At 34.9% G+C, this 14609-nt stretch overlaps 2 protein-coding genes across 6 annotated transcripts; both read right to left on the bottom strand.

Moving 5' to 3' along the window:
• LOC109243112 lies at positions 104-11687 on the bottom strand. 5 transcript variants are annotated; one of them, XM_019410012.1, is made up of 15 exons: positions 11572-11687; positions 10588-10709; positions 9465-9576; positions 9190-9304; positions 8713-8809; positions 8108-8219; positions 7834-7948; positions 6939-7035; positions 6333-6444; positions 6060-6174; positions 5567-5663; positions 4927-5038; positions 4662-4767; positions 1232-1856; positions 104-334 (listed from the first exon to the last, which is right to left on the bottom strand). In XM_019410012.1, exons 2-15 carry the CDS (start codon positions 10650-10652, stop codon positions 262-264), a joined length of 1953 nt encoding a protein of 650 aa, XP_019265557.1. In that variant the 5' UTR covers positions 10653-10709; positions 11572-11687; the 3' UTR covers positions 104-261. The 5 variants fall into 5 exon arrangements, 4 of the variants coding, with proteins under 4 accessions (XP_019265557.1, XP_019265565.1, XP_019265574.1 ...); XR_002070504.1 differs by having other exon boundaries at positions 1232-1845; positions 10588-11687; XM_019410020.1 differs by having other exon boundaries at positions 9465-9540; positions 10588-11687.
• On the bottom strand, positions 11720-13687 carry LOC109243138 (NAC domain-containing protein 2-like). Its single transcript, XM_019410041.1, has 3 exons — positions 13359-13687; positions 12396-12670; positions 11720-12288 (listed from the first exon to the last, which is right to left on the bottom strand). The coding sequence occupies exons 1-3, from the start codon at positions 13537-13539 to the stop codon at positions 11830-11832; spliced, it is 915 nt and encodes a 304-aa protein (XP_019265586.1). The 5' UTR covers positions 13540-13687; the 3' UTR covers positions 11720-11829.

Raw genomic sequence — 14609 nt, 5'->3', positions numbered from 1 at the left:
AAAAAAAAAAAAAAAAAAAAATAAAACTACCTAGTCATTTACATGATAATTATATGTATATATATATATATCTATGATTTGTGGATCCGTAACATGGAACATATAAAGCAGATAAGTAGCAGGCAACATATTGATAGTGCAATTATTTTTAACAACGTCAGTGTATATAAATCAAACCATTTATAGTTATTTTATTAAATATACAACCTTTTATCATGAAAAAAGGTGAACCTAACATGTGCAAAATGAGGATCTTCAATCTTATTTGCACCTGCACCAGCGCCTCTGAGCAGTAGGGTTTTTCCCGCATTTGTAGCAGAAACTGAAATTGCATCTGCAAAAAGAAATTTACTGAGAGTTACTCATTTGCACATCTTAAACCTTAAAAGCATAATGAGGATTCAAGTTGTTTCATCCAGTAAATATATAGTTTCAATAATCCATGTAATGATTTTTAATTGATGTAGGAGAATAACTAAAGGAAGAAATTGAAAACATACAGGCATATGGGACCTTTTTCCTTGGTTTAACTTTTGTACATTGACAGTAAAAAAGATTATCCCGCTATGAGACCACCTAAAAGATAATTGCACGTAGTTGTTCATAATAACTACAATTAATAACTTGAAAAATAAGACGTAAAACCTATTACAAGACGCTAAATTACATTATTTACATTGTCAATGTATATAAGTAAAAAAAATTGGGTTTGGATGGGGGGTTGCGGGCAACAGCTTAAACTGCCAGCCTCAACTTTTCATCGACAAGAGGTCGCTGAATTTCCACGAAACAGTGGAAGAACAAGACTCATTACAGGGCATACAATTTAATATGGACATATAACTAGGTGGCTGAGATGTTAGATAGCTAACTGAGAAGGGATGTGAAAAGTGTCTTCTCCCTTAGTAGTTGTTTCTAAAAGGAACATTGATCGTGGTCATATGTAGGTAAACATGTGTGTATAATAGAGTAATTTCACCATCATGCCAACCATACTAAAACCAATTATGTGCTTGAATTTAATTTTTAACGGATGTGTAAGAGTTTTTTCTACTGTCAGAGTATCTAAAAGATAATATAAGTGACTGCCCATAATAAGTGAGATTAATAATTCGAAAAATAAGGAAGATATCCTGTTACAACAGGTTAAAATTCATCGATACTGCAAAAAATCTTTATATCAGTGTATAAGTTAAACCCATATGTAACGAGAGAGAGAGAAAAAGAGAACCTGCATTGCATATGATTGCAGCCTGCAATTCGTTCGACATACATATTACAGCTAGGACATTTAGTCCATTGCTTTTGCTCCACAAGTTCTTTGAACAAAGTATCATTCACCTTTGAACATCCATTTTCTTCACAGACATTCCATGGAAGCCCACACTGAAAGCAAATCAATCTTCTGCACTTAGGACACTCCGATTTTCCAACAACATCCCCACACTCTTTAACAATGAGTTCTCCACAATCTTGATAAGGACAGTAACATTTCTCGAATCCTAAATGAGCCTGCTTGCAGAGAAGGTCACACCACTTCTCGAAAATCGATAAGGGAATCATCGTTCTACATACTAGAGGGTCCAAAAGTTTCCCACAATCTACATACGGGCACTGTATATCAGCAATCCTTAGTTGGATTTTCACTTCGACGTGCCTCTCTATGCATTTTGAGCAAAAAGAATGATTGCAACTATGAAAATTGTTGAATTTCTTGGTTATTGGAACAACTTCAGTGCATATTTCACATGTAAATGTTGGTAGTATTTGATCATTATGCTCTTCAACATTATCTCCCGAGTCTTCTCTCTTTCTCTTCGTGCTTCCTCGAGTAATTTCCCTTTCCTGGCAAGAATCTATGTCTAAACTATTATAAACAATCAAAAAATCTATATTTTAACTATTAGAAAGAAAAAACACGAAGCACCAACACGAAATGTTGATCGACTCTTTTACCTTTTAAAAATATATTTCAAATTGGACTAAATTGTCATTTAATTATTTTCCTAATATTTTTATGAAGAATTATTCTCCTAATATTTAGAAATTTGAAATCAACTAATATCTTGCTTATTAAATCTTTCTTTATTTGAACTAGGAAACCCTAATATTTCGGGTTTTAAAATCAATTTGAGATTTTGCCCTATTTAAACTATGTAATATAATTATAGTTCCTTCCAAAAATGCAGTAAGCCAAAACCAATAAGCACCCACATGCCGAAAAATCACTTAGAAATTTATGGGCGCAACGTTCTACTAATTGCTTCATTCAAACTGAAGCATACAATTCGCTATATCAGTTAAGCAACAAATATAACTTCATGACAAGCAAATACTTGTACTAGAGAGACACAAGAGATTGTTATCCATTTAACTAAACAGGATAAACCTTAATCATTTACAGAAACTTACACCTCCTTTTAATTTTATTTTATTTTCTTTAATATTTAAGTGATTTTTTAGATTTTTTGTACATGTATCCTACAACGTGCGTACTCAAAGACTAGTGTCTAAAATATATCCGCTAATTTTGATTACTTTCCTTTTAAACTTGTGCCAAATAGTTGTAATCAATGTGATTTGGAGAATGATAACTTGAGATTAATAAATTTTCTATCACCAGCCTTCTATATAGTCCTCTCGCTATGCTTGTCAAGGCTAATTTGAGCTATAGCCCACCATATTTGACTTGACTTTTCTATTTTTCTAACCATCCTCCACTTTACTTCTCGCCCTCTACCCCCATGACCTAAAAAGTTGACATACACCAAAGAACGAACAAGAAGTCAAGGATCATAATTAATTAGATCCAATGATCTACACAATTTTGGTAGGATTTCTGCATGTATACGAACATGCTTTGGAAAGGATTAGATTGGTCAATCTTGTCTTGAAGTTTTGCTGCTGCATTTGGAGTCCAAAAGGGTCATCCTGGAAACCGTCCATTGTATAATTTAGCTCGAAATCAAGGACATTCCCGAGATAATCCAATTTAGGATTAAAATCCTGAATTTGGTCCATTTCAAAGCTTACACCTATTGAGGAAGCAAAAGAGAATGCTGCAGTAACTTATTCAAGCAACATGCCCTTGCGTTCTTGGAATAAAAAACACGAATCCATAGGATAACTATTGATTCTTGTCCTTTTCTGTATGAATTAGTAATCGAAGCTATTGATGGATTATCCCTAATTATCTATGAAAAGATCCTATCTATATTCTAATCCTTTTTAAAAATTTGAACTTCATACGGCTGATCATAGCATCAAGATACAAGTTATATGAAGTCCCAGTGAGATAACAAAAGACTTAGGTACACAATAGGAGTTGCTTTGTACTCTACTCATTCTTTCCTGCAGAAATGTTATTTGGGAAGTGATTGGATGTGTTTCCATAGTTTGAAGCTCAGTTTTCATACTTAAGATTGCAGAATGTTTTATACTTCATATGTGTCAACTTGCAGGACAAGATTCAGGATAGATGGTGATCTTCAACAGTTATGGATGGTTTGACTTATCTTACTTGCTTTATTGTCCTCAGACAAATTAGAACTGATTAATATTTTTTGCCTTTCAAACTTTGGTTCTTGTTTCCTTTGTTTTCCTTTTATAAGGGAGTTTCTAAAGCTTCCCTTAATCTATTTGAAGGTTGTTTTCCTTGTATTCAAATTTATTTGGAATTTGATGTTATGAGTTGGTTAACCATATTAAGGTATTCGTGAAAACTAATTTATCAAATGCTTGCTTCGCTTAGAAAGTTTTTGGAGCACTTTACTCTTCTATAGACATATCACAAGGGTCATTGATAAGATGGAAAACTATTCTATATAAACATACTCTGACATTCACTATTTGGTAGATACTCAAATAGTATTGTCTGGTAAAGTTAGCATACTGTGTAAATGAATAATATTTACATTCTACATCAAACTGTTACCACGGGCATCCAATTATAGTACTAAAAGATACGAGAATCATAAACCATTGCATTGTGAAAACTTATTCCCAAATGAGAACTTTGACTAAGTTTTTATTATTAGACAAACAGACAACAGTATATAGAGTCTTAAATGATCTGCTTTTCTTTTGTTCTTTTTTCATTTGGGATTTCTAATACAAATAAAAAAAGATGGTCAGAAAGTAGATAAGCAACACTTTAAGGGGCTAGGACTCTGACCTAGAGCACAAATCAGTACTTACTAAGAGTAGTCACCTAAAATATTATAGATAAGGGGCATGTTATTTGCTCAAACATTAATAGAACGGGAAAGGGTTAAATTTGCCCCTGAACTATTCGATATTGTGCAATTTTACCCTCTGTTTCAATTTAGGACCAATCTTTCCCTTGCCGTTAGCCAAGAAATGCAAAATTACCCTCCTCATTAACGGAACTCCAACTGGGATGAAAAAGGCTTAAAATTATATTTTCTGCTGACTTGGCTGCTTATTTGGACATATATCTCATTTGCATTAACATATCATTGTCTCTTCCCCAAATTAGGATTCCCGTTGGCAAACGACTAGTACATTGGTTCAAGCATCTAAATTTCCTGTACACTATGTAGATGCAGAGAGCATGTTTTTTCAACAGCAGAACTAAGTAACTAGGTTATAGAAAGCGTCTTGCTAATGTGAAACATAGAACATGAACTGTCATTAGTCACCTGGGCCAAGGGCATTCTGACCACTACTTGCAGCATTGGTCGAATTGGTCATAGGATGTTCTCCATAGTCAAGCATCTTTAGAGATATTTTTCGTAGATAATCTGGCTGCAATATAAGATAAATTTGAGTCAAATTCAGAAATGCATACAACATGTTAAAATGACTTGAAACGTAAATGCACATTAATACAAACAGGAATAATGTCAACCAGGTGGAAAACAATTGCATTATTCAAACAAATAGAAGCAGGTTTATACTGCATACCTGACTTATAGCAGCAGTATAGATCTTTTCCTCAAACCTCACTGCAATTTTCTTGAGCTCCTGAACTCCTCCTTCTCCACTGACAGGAAGATGCCTCTTTAAGGTCTCGGTTCTATACAGTCATATCAACAAAAAATCAGCTTAACGGGTTGGTAAGAGCAGAATCTAGATAAAACATTTATTAATGATGAAAATGTTTTGACATTACGCCCTGCGGTGAAAAGCCTAAGACCTGTTTTCTCGTGACAATATTAGTCAGTGTTATTATCCAGCTAACTCGCGCTGCTACCTGTCATTTCGACATATCTATAACAAAATGTAAGCCACAGAGAGTTAAAGTAGGTTTCCACTCGGACTAGTTCGTTGAGTGATTACCAGAACTGGAAATATCTAGGGCATCAACTTCCAATTAACCCACCCAATAATAGGATAGCTCAATTCGCTTAGAGAAGTGTGTTTTCATTAAAGGAAAGCCAAAAAACAGGTATCCATTAGACTTGTCAAACTTCTGCCTAAATGGTTATTCTCACAAGCTGATAAACACAAAGGAAACCTAAAGATGAAATCCAAAATCCTTGACGCAAAAAAAAAAAAAAAAAAAAAAAAAAAAAAAAGAACAAGCTGCAAGAAAGAAAATTACATCTTGTTGACAATCCTTTGACGAGAATCAGGTAGAAGTTGAGTCCGGCAATCAACGGCGTCCATAGCTCCGGCTGCAGCTCCAGCTGGGGAGGTACCTTCACTCCCCAAAATATGCATTTCATTTCAAAAGCTTCTTCGTTAGACAACTAAATCTGACACTTCTTTAAGCAGATAAAAGTTTTTCTCCCCTCAGAACATAAAACAATCAGAAGAAAAAAAGCCTAAGATGATGTTCAAAGGTGATGTCAATGATGAGAGGCAGAGGGCGGGGCTTGTAATGTCAAGGTAGGTATGGAAGTCAGAGGGCAACTGAGAATTTTCAGTGGTGAGAAAGGAACAGAGGGGAGAGTGAACACTTTCCTGTACATTTTGTAGCCATAGAGAGCAAGCTTTTCCAACATCATAACTAAGTCATTAGGTCTATACAACGCGTCCTGTCACACAAATGATTTGTTAATGTGAAATACAGCACATGAACTTTCATTGCCCACCTGGGTCATGGGCATTCTGACCACTACTTGCAGCATTGGCCGAATTGGTCATAGGATTTTGAGAGTTTGTCTCCATAGTCAGCATCTTTAGAGATATTTTTCGTAGATAATCTGGCTGCAACATTAGATAAATTAGAGTTAAATTCAAAAATGCATACAGCATGTCAAATGACTTGAAACGTAAATGCACATTAATACAAGCAGGAATAACGTCAACCAGGTGGAAAAAAATTGCATTATTCAAACAAAGAGAAACAAGTTTAGGCTGCATACCTGACTTGTAGCAGCAGTATAGATCTTTTCCTCAAACCCCACTGCAATTTTCATAAGCTCCTGAACTCCTTCTTGTCTAGTGACAGGAAGATGCCTCTTTAAGGCCTCGGTTCTATACAGTCATATCAGGAAAACTTCAGCTTAACGGGTTGATAAGAGCACAATCCAGATAAGAAGTTTTTTAACGATGAATTTTTTGACATTACGCCCTGCGGTGAAAGCCTAAGACTTGTTTTCTCGTGACAATATTAGTTATTATCCAATTAACTTGCGCTGCTACTTGTCATTTCGACATATGTAAGCCACAGAGAGTTAAAGTAGGTTTTCCACTCGGACTAGTTCCTTGAGTGATTACCAGAATTGGAAATATGTAGGGCATCAACTTCCAATTAATCCACCCAATAATAGGATTACTCAATTTGCTTAGAGAAGTGTGTTTTCATTAAAGGAAAGCCGAAAAACAGGTATCCATGAGACTTGTCAAGCTTCTGCCTAAATGGTTATTCTCAAAAGCTGATAAACACAAAGGAACCCTCAAGTCGAAATCCAAAATCCTTGACAAAAGAAAAATAAGTACAAGTTGCAAGAAAAGGAAAAGAAAATTACATCTTGTTGACAATCCATTGACGAGAATCAGGTAGAAGTTGAGTCCGCCAGTCAACGGCGTCCATAGCTCCGGCTGCAGCTCCAGCTGGGGCGGTACCTTCACTCCCCAAAATATGCATTTCATTTCAAAAACCTCTTCGTTAGACAACTAAATCTGACACTTCTTTTAAGCAGATAAAAGATTTTTCTTCCCCTCAGAGCATAAATACAATCAGAAGAAAATAAACCTTAGATGATGTTTCAAAGGTGATGTCAATGATGGGATGCAGAGGACGGGACTTGTAATGTAACCTCCAAATCTTTATTAATTCTAATCTAACCCCCGATTCACTTAACAAGGTTTTAAGGCTGCCAGCTAAGATATTCTCAGTAAAATAAAAAGAAAATGAAATAGAGGATTTCTTTTTATGGCTAATGAAAAGAAAAAGGATAGCCAGAAAGTATACAGCACTTTAAGGGGCTAGGACTCTGACCTAGAGCACAAATTAATAATAACTACTAAGAGATATTAGAGACAGAAACCATTGCTTTGCAAAAACCGATTATACAAAATGAGAGACAAATAAACAATAGTATGTAGTACTGTAAATAATCTGTTTTTCTTTTGTTCCTCTTTTTCTGGATAGCTTAAAGAAAAAGGATGGTCGGAAAGTAGATAAACAGCACTTTAAGTGACCAGGACTCTGACGCTAGGGCAGACACCAATACTTACTAAGTAGTCACCTAAAATGTTATAGGTACATTGGTTCAAGCATCTAAAATTTCCTGTACACTTTGTAGCCATAGAGAAAAGCTTTTCCAACAGCATAACTAAGTAATTATGTTTATATAAAGCATCCTGTCAGATAAAAGATTTGTTAATGTGAAATACAGCACACGAACTTTCATTGCTCACCTGGGTCATCGGCATTCTGACCACTACTAGCAGCATTGGTCGAATTGGTTGTAGGATTTTGAGATATTGTCTCAAGATTCAGCATCTTTAGAGATATCATTCGTAGATAATCTGGCTGTAATATTAGATAAATTTGAGTTAAAATAAAAAATGTACACAACTTGTCAAAATGACTTGAAACGTAAATGCACATTAATACAAGCAGGAATAACGTCAACCAGGTGGGAAAAAATTGCATTATTCAAACAAAGAGAAACAAGTTTAGGCTGCATACCTGACTTGTAGCAGCAGTATAGATCTTTTCCTCAAACCCCACTGCAATTTTCATAAGCTCCTGAACTCCTTCTTGTCTAGTGACAGGAAGATGCCTCTTTAAGGCCTCGGTTCTATACAGTCATATCAGGAAAACTTCAGCTTAACGGGTTGATAAGAGCACAATCCAGATAAGACGTTTTTTAACGATGAATTTTTTGACATTACGCCCTGCGTGAAAGCCTAAGACTTGTTTTCTCGTGACAATATTAGTTATTATCCAATTAACTTGCGCTGCTACTTGTCATTTCGACATATGTAAGCCACAGAGAGTTAAAGTAGGTTTTCCACTCGGACTAGTTCCTTGAGTGATTACCAGAATTGGAAATATGTAGGGCATCAACTTCCAATTAATCCACCCAATAATAGGATTACTCAATTCGCTTAGAGAAGTGTGTTTTCATTAAAGGAAAGCCGAAAAACAGGTATCCATTAGACTTGTCAAACTTCTGCCTAAATGGTTATTCTCAGAAGCTGATAAACACAAAGGATACCTAAAGTCGAAATCCAAAATCCTTGAAAAAGGAAAAGAAAGTACAAGTTACAAGAAAAGAAAAAGAAAATTACATCTTGTTCACAATGCTTTGACGAGAATCAGGTAGAAGTTGAGTCCGCCAATCAGGGGCGTCCATAGCTCCGGCTGCAGCTCCAGCTGGGGCGGTACCTTCACTCCCAAAATATGCATTTCATTTCAAAAGCCTCTTTGTTAGTCAGCTAAAGCTGACACTTCTTTAAGCAGATAAAAGTTTTTCTTCCCCTTAGAGCATAAAAACGATCAGAAAAAAAGATGATTTTTCAAAGGTGATGTCAATGATGGGATAAAAAGGGTGGGGCTTGTAATATCAAGGTAGGTACAGAAGGCGGACGGCAACTGAGAATTTTCAGTGGTGAGAAAGGAACATTGACGAGAGAGGGGAGACTGAACACTTTCCTCTACACTTTGTAGTCATAGAGAGCAGGCTTTTCCAACATCATAACTAAGTAATCCTGTCGGACAAATGATTTGTTAATGCGAAATACAGCACAGGAACTTTCATTCCTCACCTGGGTCATGGCCATTCTGACCACTACTTGCAGCATTGCTCGAATTGGTCATAGGATTTTGAGATTTTGTCTCCATAGTCAGCATCTTTAGAGATATTTTTCGTAGATAATCTGGCTGCAACAGTAGATAAATTAGAGCTAAAATTCAAAAATGAATACAACATGTCAAAATGACTTGAAATGTAAATGCACATTAATACAAGCAAGAACAATATCAACCAGGTGGAAAACAATTTCATTATTCAAACAAATAGAAGCAAGTTTAGACTGCATACTTGACTTGTGGCAGCAGTATAGATCTTTTCCTCAAACCCCACTGCAATTTTCTTGAGCTCCTGAACTCCTTCTTCCCTAGTGACAGAAAGGTGCCTCTTTAAGGTCTCGGTTCTACACAGCCATATCAGCAAGAATTCAGCTGAACGGGTTCATAAGAGCATAATCTATATAAATGCCTATTCAAGATAAGATATAATTGAGATTACACCCTGCTTCGAAAGCCAAAAACCTGTTTTCCCTTAACAATATCTGTTTAACAGGGCCAGATGTAGAGTGTAATATATGGATTCGATCGAACTCAGTAGGTTTGACACAAACTACATATGTGCTAAGAAATCAAAATTTGAACAAATATTAAATTTCCAACCGAGTTTTTAGCACTTGAAGTAGCAGTTTGTCCTAGAATTCCGAACCCATAGAGTTCAAATCATGAATCTGCCTCTACTCAGTTATTATCCAATTAATAAATTGATGCAACCTGTCAAGTTTGACATATCTTTTTAGATAAGGAATTTTTGACATATCTAAAACAAAATATAAGCCACTACAGAGTTAACTCAAGGGTGTGACTTAGTGGTCAACGAAGAAGAAGGAGAACCATGGGGTTTCAGGTTCAAATCCCAGCGGAAGGTAAAAAACACTGGGTCATTGATTCTCATCTCCGTAAGCCTTGGACCCTTGGTACTTGTGCCACTGGGAGGTAGCAGCTATCCAACTTAATAGTCTAAGCTGGCCCGTACACCAGTCATAAAAAAAAGTAGGTTTTTCACTTGAACTAATTCCTTGAGTGATTACCAACAACAACAACAACAACAAACCTCACCCCTATCCTGGGAAGGCGGAGAGGCTATTTCAGTTAGACCCTCGGCTAAAGAAAGAAGCAGCGGCATTGAGTGATTACGAATACTGGAAAATTCTAAGGCATACACTTCCAATTCATCTGGACAAGTGAGTTTTCACAAAATGGAAAGCAGAACATAAACAAGTCCCCGAATTGACTTGTCAAAACTTCTGCCTAAACGATCATTTTCAGGAACAGATAAACACAAAGGAACACTATAAGTTGGAATCGAAAATCATTGATAAAAGAAAAACAAGGAAAAAAAGGAAAAGGGAAATTACATGTTGTTGATAATCCTTTGACGAGAATCGGGTAGAAGTTGAGTGCGCCAATCAGCAGAGTCCATAGCTCAATTCTGATCTAAGCGATTATTTCTTCCAATCGAAAATCAGTTTTACTGCTTCTGATCAAAGAAAAAGAACAAAATGATGTTACGAGATATTCGGGAGAATATAGAATCCGAGATAGATTACAACGTATCCTCGGGAAAATAGGAACCAATTGCCTATGTGCATTATTTTATTACTAAATCTATCCCGATTTATATGACATTTTTTTGGTTTTAAAGTCAAACTTTTTAACTTTGATCATATATTTGAACATAGAATTTAAAAGTTTTTTCCAAGTAGGATTTACATATTAGAAAAATTTTGTAATAGTAAAAAAATACTTGTTTGACTCTCGAAATAAAACACTGCCACATAAATTGGGACGAAAAGAATTTAATTAAGAAAAATAAATATATGTGTAGAATGGGTCGAAACTTGCATATTATTTTGGGTTACATATTATTTTGGCCATTCAACATGAGAACTCTCTCTATTCCAATTTATGCTTTTTTTTAATGTTTTCGTTCAGTTCCAGTACTGCTCTCTGGTCTCAATTAATTTGGATCCGTCTATTAATATTTTTTATTCTCAGCTTGAATTAAGGATAAAAGTTTATCCATCACAACTTTTAAATGTTTATTCAATTTATGTGAATTGAAAGTATTTGAAGTACGAGGATTAGAATGCACTTAATTTTTTGTATGTGAATACATGCATAAAAAAATTCATGTGTTTGGTATTGCAACTCATACATAAAATTTCATGTTTTGATTGTTCACTTTATAACAATACATGTGTTATATTCCTATATAATTAGTTTTTTAATCATACACCCCTTAATGATCTGAGATAAACTTGTGCAGAAATCGTCATTACTGGATTCGAAGAATCATAACTTGATATTGACAAATTTTCATTTATTTTACATGTACCTACCATAAGCCTTCAACATAGTCCTCTGACTATGCTTGTCAAGGCTCACTTGAGCTATAGCCCACCAAATTTGACTTGCATTTTCCATATTTCACCATCCCCTACCCCCCCCCCCCCCCCCCACAAAAAAAAAGTGACCTACACCAAAGAATAAAGCCTTGGATCACAATCAGTTAAATCCAATGATTATACAATTAGTAGGGGTATTTGGAATTCAGAATTCAGTGGCTTGACTAATTTTGATTCGCTCCAGATTAATAACTAATAAGGTTTCTGCATGTATACGAACATGTCTTGAAAAGAATTGAACTGATCAATGTTGCAATTTTGCTCGAAAGGGTCATATTGGAAGCTATCCAAATAATTTAGCTGGAAATCAAGGGCATTGTCGAGGTCGTCCCATTTGGGAGCACTTTGGACCTCCTTATCACATGACGGCTCTGAGCCAGAGCTCGAGTTTGTTGTATGCATTCTAGTCATTGACTCAGACGTTTCGAAGTGAAAGTAGTCTCTTGTAGGCATCGATTGTGGCCGCGGTGGCATCGGCGCTGGTGCTAATGGTGCTATCAACTCATTACTTTGTGAAAATGGTAAAATTTTTGGTTTTTCCTCTTCTTCCTCAACTTCCTCGAAGCCCAAATGCTCCTTGTTATCCACATTGTAATGCATCTCAAGTGTGCCCTTCTTGTTGTATATTCGACACAATACCCAATCATCAAGCTGCAAAAGGTTCACTAAATAAGTACAAATAACAAAATTTCGACTATAATACTAAAATTTTAGATTCGAACCTATAAAGTTTAAATCCTGAATCTGAAAGCGCTTACTCTCAAGCTATTGCTCTTGCCCGCAGACCGGTCCACATTAGCGAGTCGATATTCGTGCATTATCCAATTGGTTTTGATTCCTCTAGGTGCTTTTCCAGCATAAAACACTAACGCCTTCTTTATCCCTAAAGTCTTGGGCTTTCCCACTGGCTTATCAGCTCCGGTTGCCTTCCAGTAACCGGTTCCGGCCGCTCTGTTCGGCCGTGAGCCGTTCGGATATTTTCTATCTCTTGGTGAGAAAAAATACCATTCCTTTTCGCCGTGCAAAGCCTTCTCTGCATTTATCAAATACAAATTATTTAGGATAGAAGAATGCAGCTGCTAAAATTTAAAATAGCTGACAGATGTACAGTCAAGCATCTTTATAACAGTCTTATTCGTTACGATATTTATTACTCCAGTTTTTATAGTGAAGTGCTGTTATAAAGGACATATATTATAACATAATATAAAAATGGTTCCGAAAAAAGGCTGACTTTTATAGTGAATGAATAATATAAGAATGTTGTTACAGATATGTCTAACTGTATAATATATTATATAATCTATGTATAATATGTATATAATCTAAATAAATTAATGTATACCAGCTCCAAAAAGTAAATAGGGAATGTACCGGCTATTTGGATAAAGAACTCCATTGACAGTCAAAAAAATTATTATTAATAATATAATTCGGTAAAAAAACTGAATTTTCCTTTAAAATAATTAAAATTCCAGAACAAATTTTGAAAGAAAACCATTTTATTCACAAATAACAACCACTAGAAATTCTTACAGAAGGTCACTCAACTTACTAGTATATAATCATCCTACTAACCCAAAACCCAAATCGGAAGATTGAAAAATTCAACCCTGTTATAAGCTCTAAAAATTATAGTTAAAACCTAAAATAAGTCAATTAATCTGTTCTTTGTATACCTAGAATATGAAAGAAGAAGAGAAATGAGAGGACAAAATTACCAGGTAATTGCCAAGGATCAAACTTGTAAAGATCAATTTCAGCTATAATTGAAACAGAAATAGGCTGCCCAGCGCATTTACGGCAGAGATAATGTTGAACTAATTCCTCATCCGTTGGATGGAATCTAAATCCCGCTGGTAATTCCAATTGCTGCTGATTTCTGTGTACGCCTTTGATCATTTCCTTCAAAATTTCACTCTTCTACTTTCCTTTTCTTCGATTTCTTTTTCCTTTTTCTCTTAAATTTCTGCTTCTCTGCTTCTTTGGAACTGCTGTATATGGCTTTGTTTGTTTTAGTTGCTTTGACCGTAGAGTAGTTGTGGGTGTGAGTTGTATATATAGATAAAAAAGAGGGGACCAAATTGCACGTGGTGGATTGAAACTGGTCGTATGTGTAATAATAATAAAACTAACACGAGCTGTAGAGTGGGACATATTCATGTCGACAGATATTTTTTATTTGTTTCTTATTTTATAAGTAAAAAACTATTTTAAAATATCTTAGCCTTTTCATAAGTTATTTTAGTTACTTATTGAGAATGTTCGTTAGAATTAAAGAAACAAGTCTATGTATAAATTATACCGTAGATCTCTCTATAATATCATCCCTATATAACAACACTTCACTATAAAACCTAAGCTTTTTCGAAACTAATTTTCATGTTGTGTTATAATATATGATCTCTATAACAGCACTTCGCTATAATATACAAAAATATTTGGAACAAAAGAGGCTGTTATAGAGAGGTTTGATTGTATTTTGATGTTATAGCGAAAAGGTCTGCTTAAACAATATCCTCCCCAGACCCCACTTTATGAGGATACACTGAATTTATTATTGTTGTTGGTTAAATGAACTTCGAACATCGAATGATTCTTTAAAATAATTGTTGGAATATGAAAATACTTTGACTTTCTATTTTCCAAATATATATATATGGAAACATTGTTTGGTTGTGACTAATTTTTGTGCAGTTTATGAAGACGTTGTTTAGACTGGTTTTCAATTCTTTGAAATTTTTTACTAAAAAGATTTTAAAACTTTTTTTTGAATAAAATACATGTTCAAGCATAATTTTGACTTCCAAATACTATTTTTTGCATCTCATCTTTAATTTTTTTTCCAAATTTTAGTCAAATTATATCCAAACGTTAGCTAAATGTCTCGGTTAATTTTGTGACAGAAGATCAAATACTAACCTTTCAGTGTTACTCTACACAAATTATTAAAGTAGAAGGGGCTTCATGGG

Source organism: Nicotiana attenuata, chromosome 2, assembly GCF_001879085.1.
Source record: "Nicotiana attenuata strain UT chromosome 2, NIATTr2, whole genome shotgun sequence".
NCBI lineage: Eukaryota > Viridiplantae > Streptophyta > Magnoliopsida > Solanales > Solanaceae > Nicotiana > Nicotiana attenuata.
This window is presented reverse-complemented; position numbering and strand designations above follow the sequence as displayed.

Excerpts from the sequence above, each read along its gene's own strand:
- LOC109243138 (XM_019410041.1), bottom strand. The coding sequence starts at position 13,539 with ATGATCAAAGGCGTACACAGAAATCAGCAGCAATTGGAATTACCAGCG. Across the intron at positions 12,671-13,358 it reads TGATCCTTGGCAATTACCTG|AGAAGGCTTTGCACGGCGAA; the intron begins GTAATTTTGTCC and ends TGATAAATGCAG. Across the intron at positions 12,289-12,395 it reads GCAAGAGCAATAGCTTGAGA|CTTGATGATTGGGTATTGTG; the intron begins GTAAGCGCTTTC and ends AACCTTTTGCAG.
- LOC109243112 (XM_019410012.1), bottom strand. The coding sequence starts at position 10,652 with ATGGACTCTGCTGATTGGCGCACTCAACTTCTACCCGATTCTCGTCAA. Across the intron at positions 6,445-6,938 it reads CAATGGATTGTCAACAAGAT|AACCGAGGCCTTAAAGAGGC; the intron begins GTAATTTTCTTT and ends ATGACTGTATAG. Across the intron at positions 1,857-4,661 it reads TCAGAATGCCCTTGGCCCAG|ATTCTTGCCAGGAAAGGGAA; the intron begins GTGACTAATGAC and ends GTTTAGACATAG.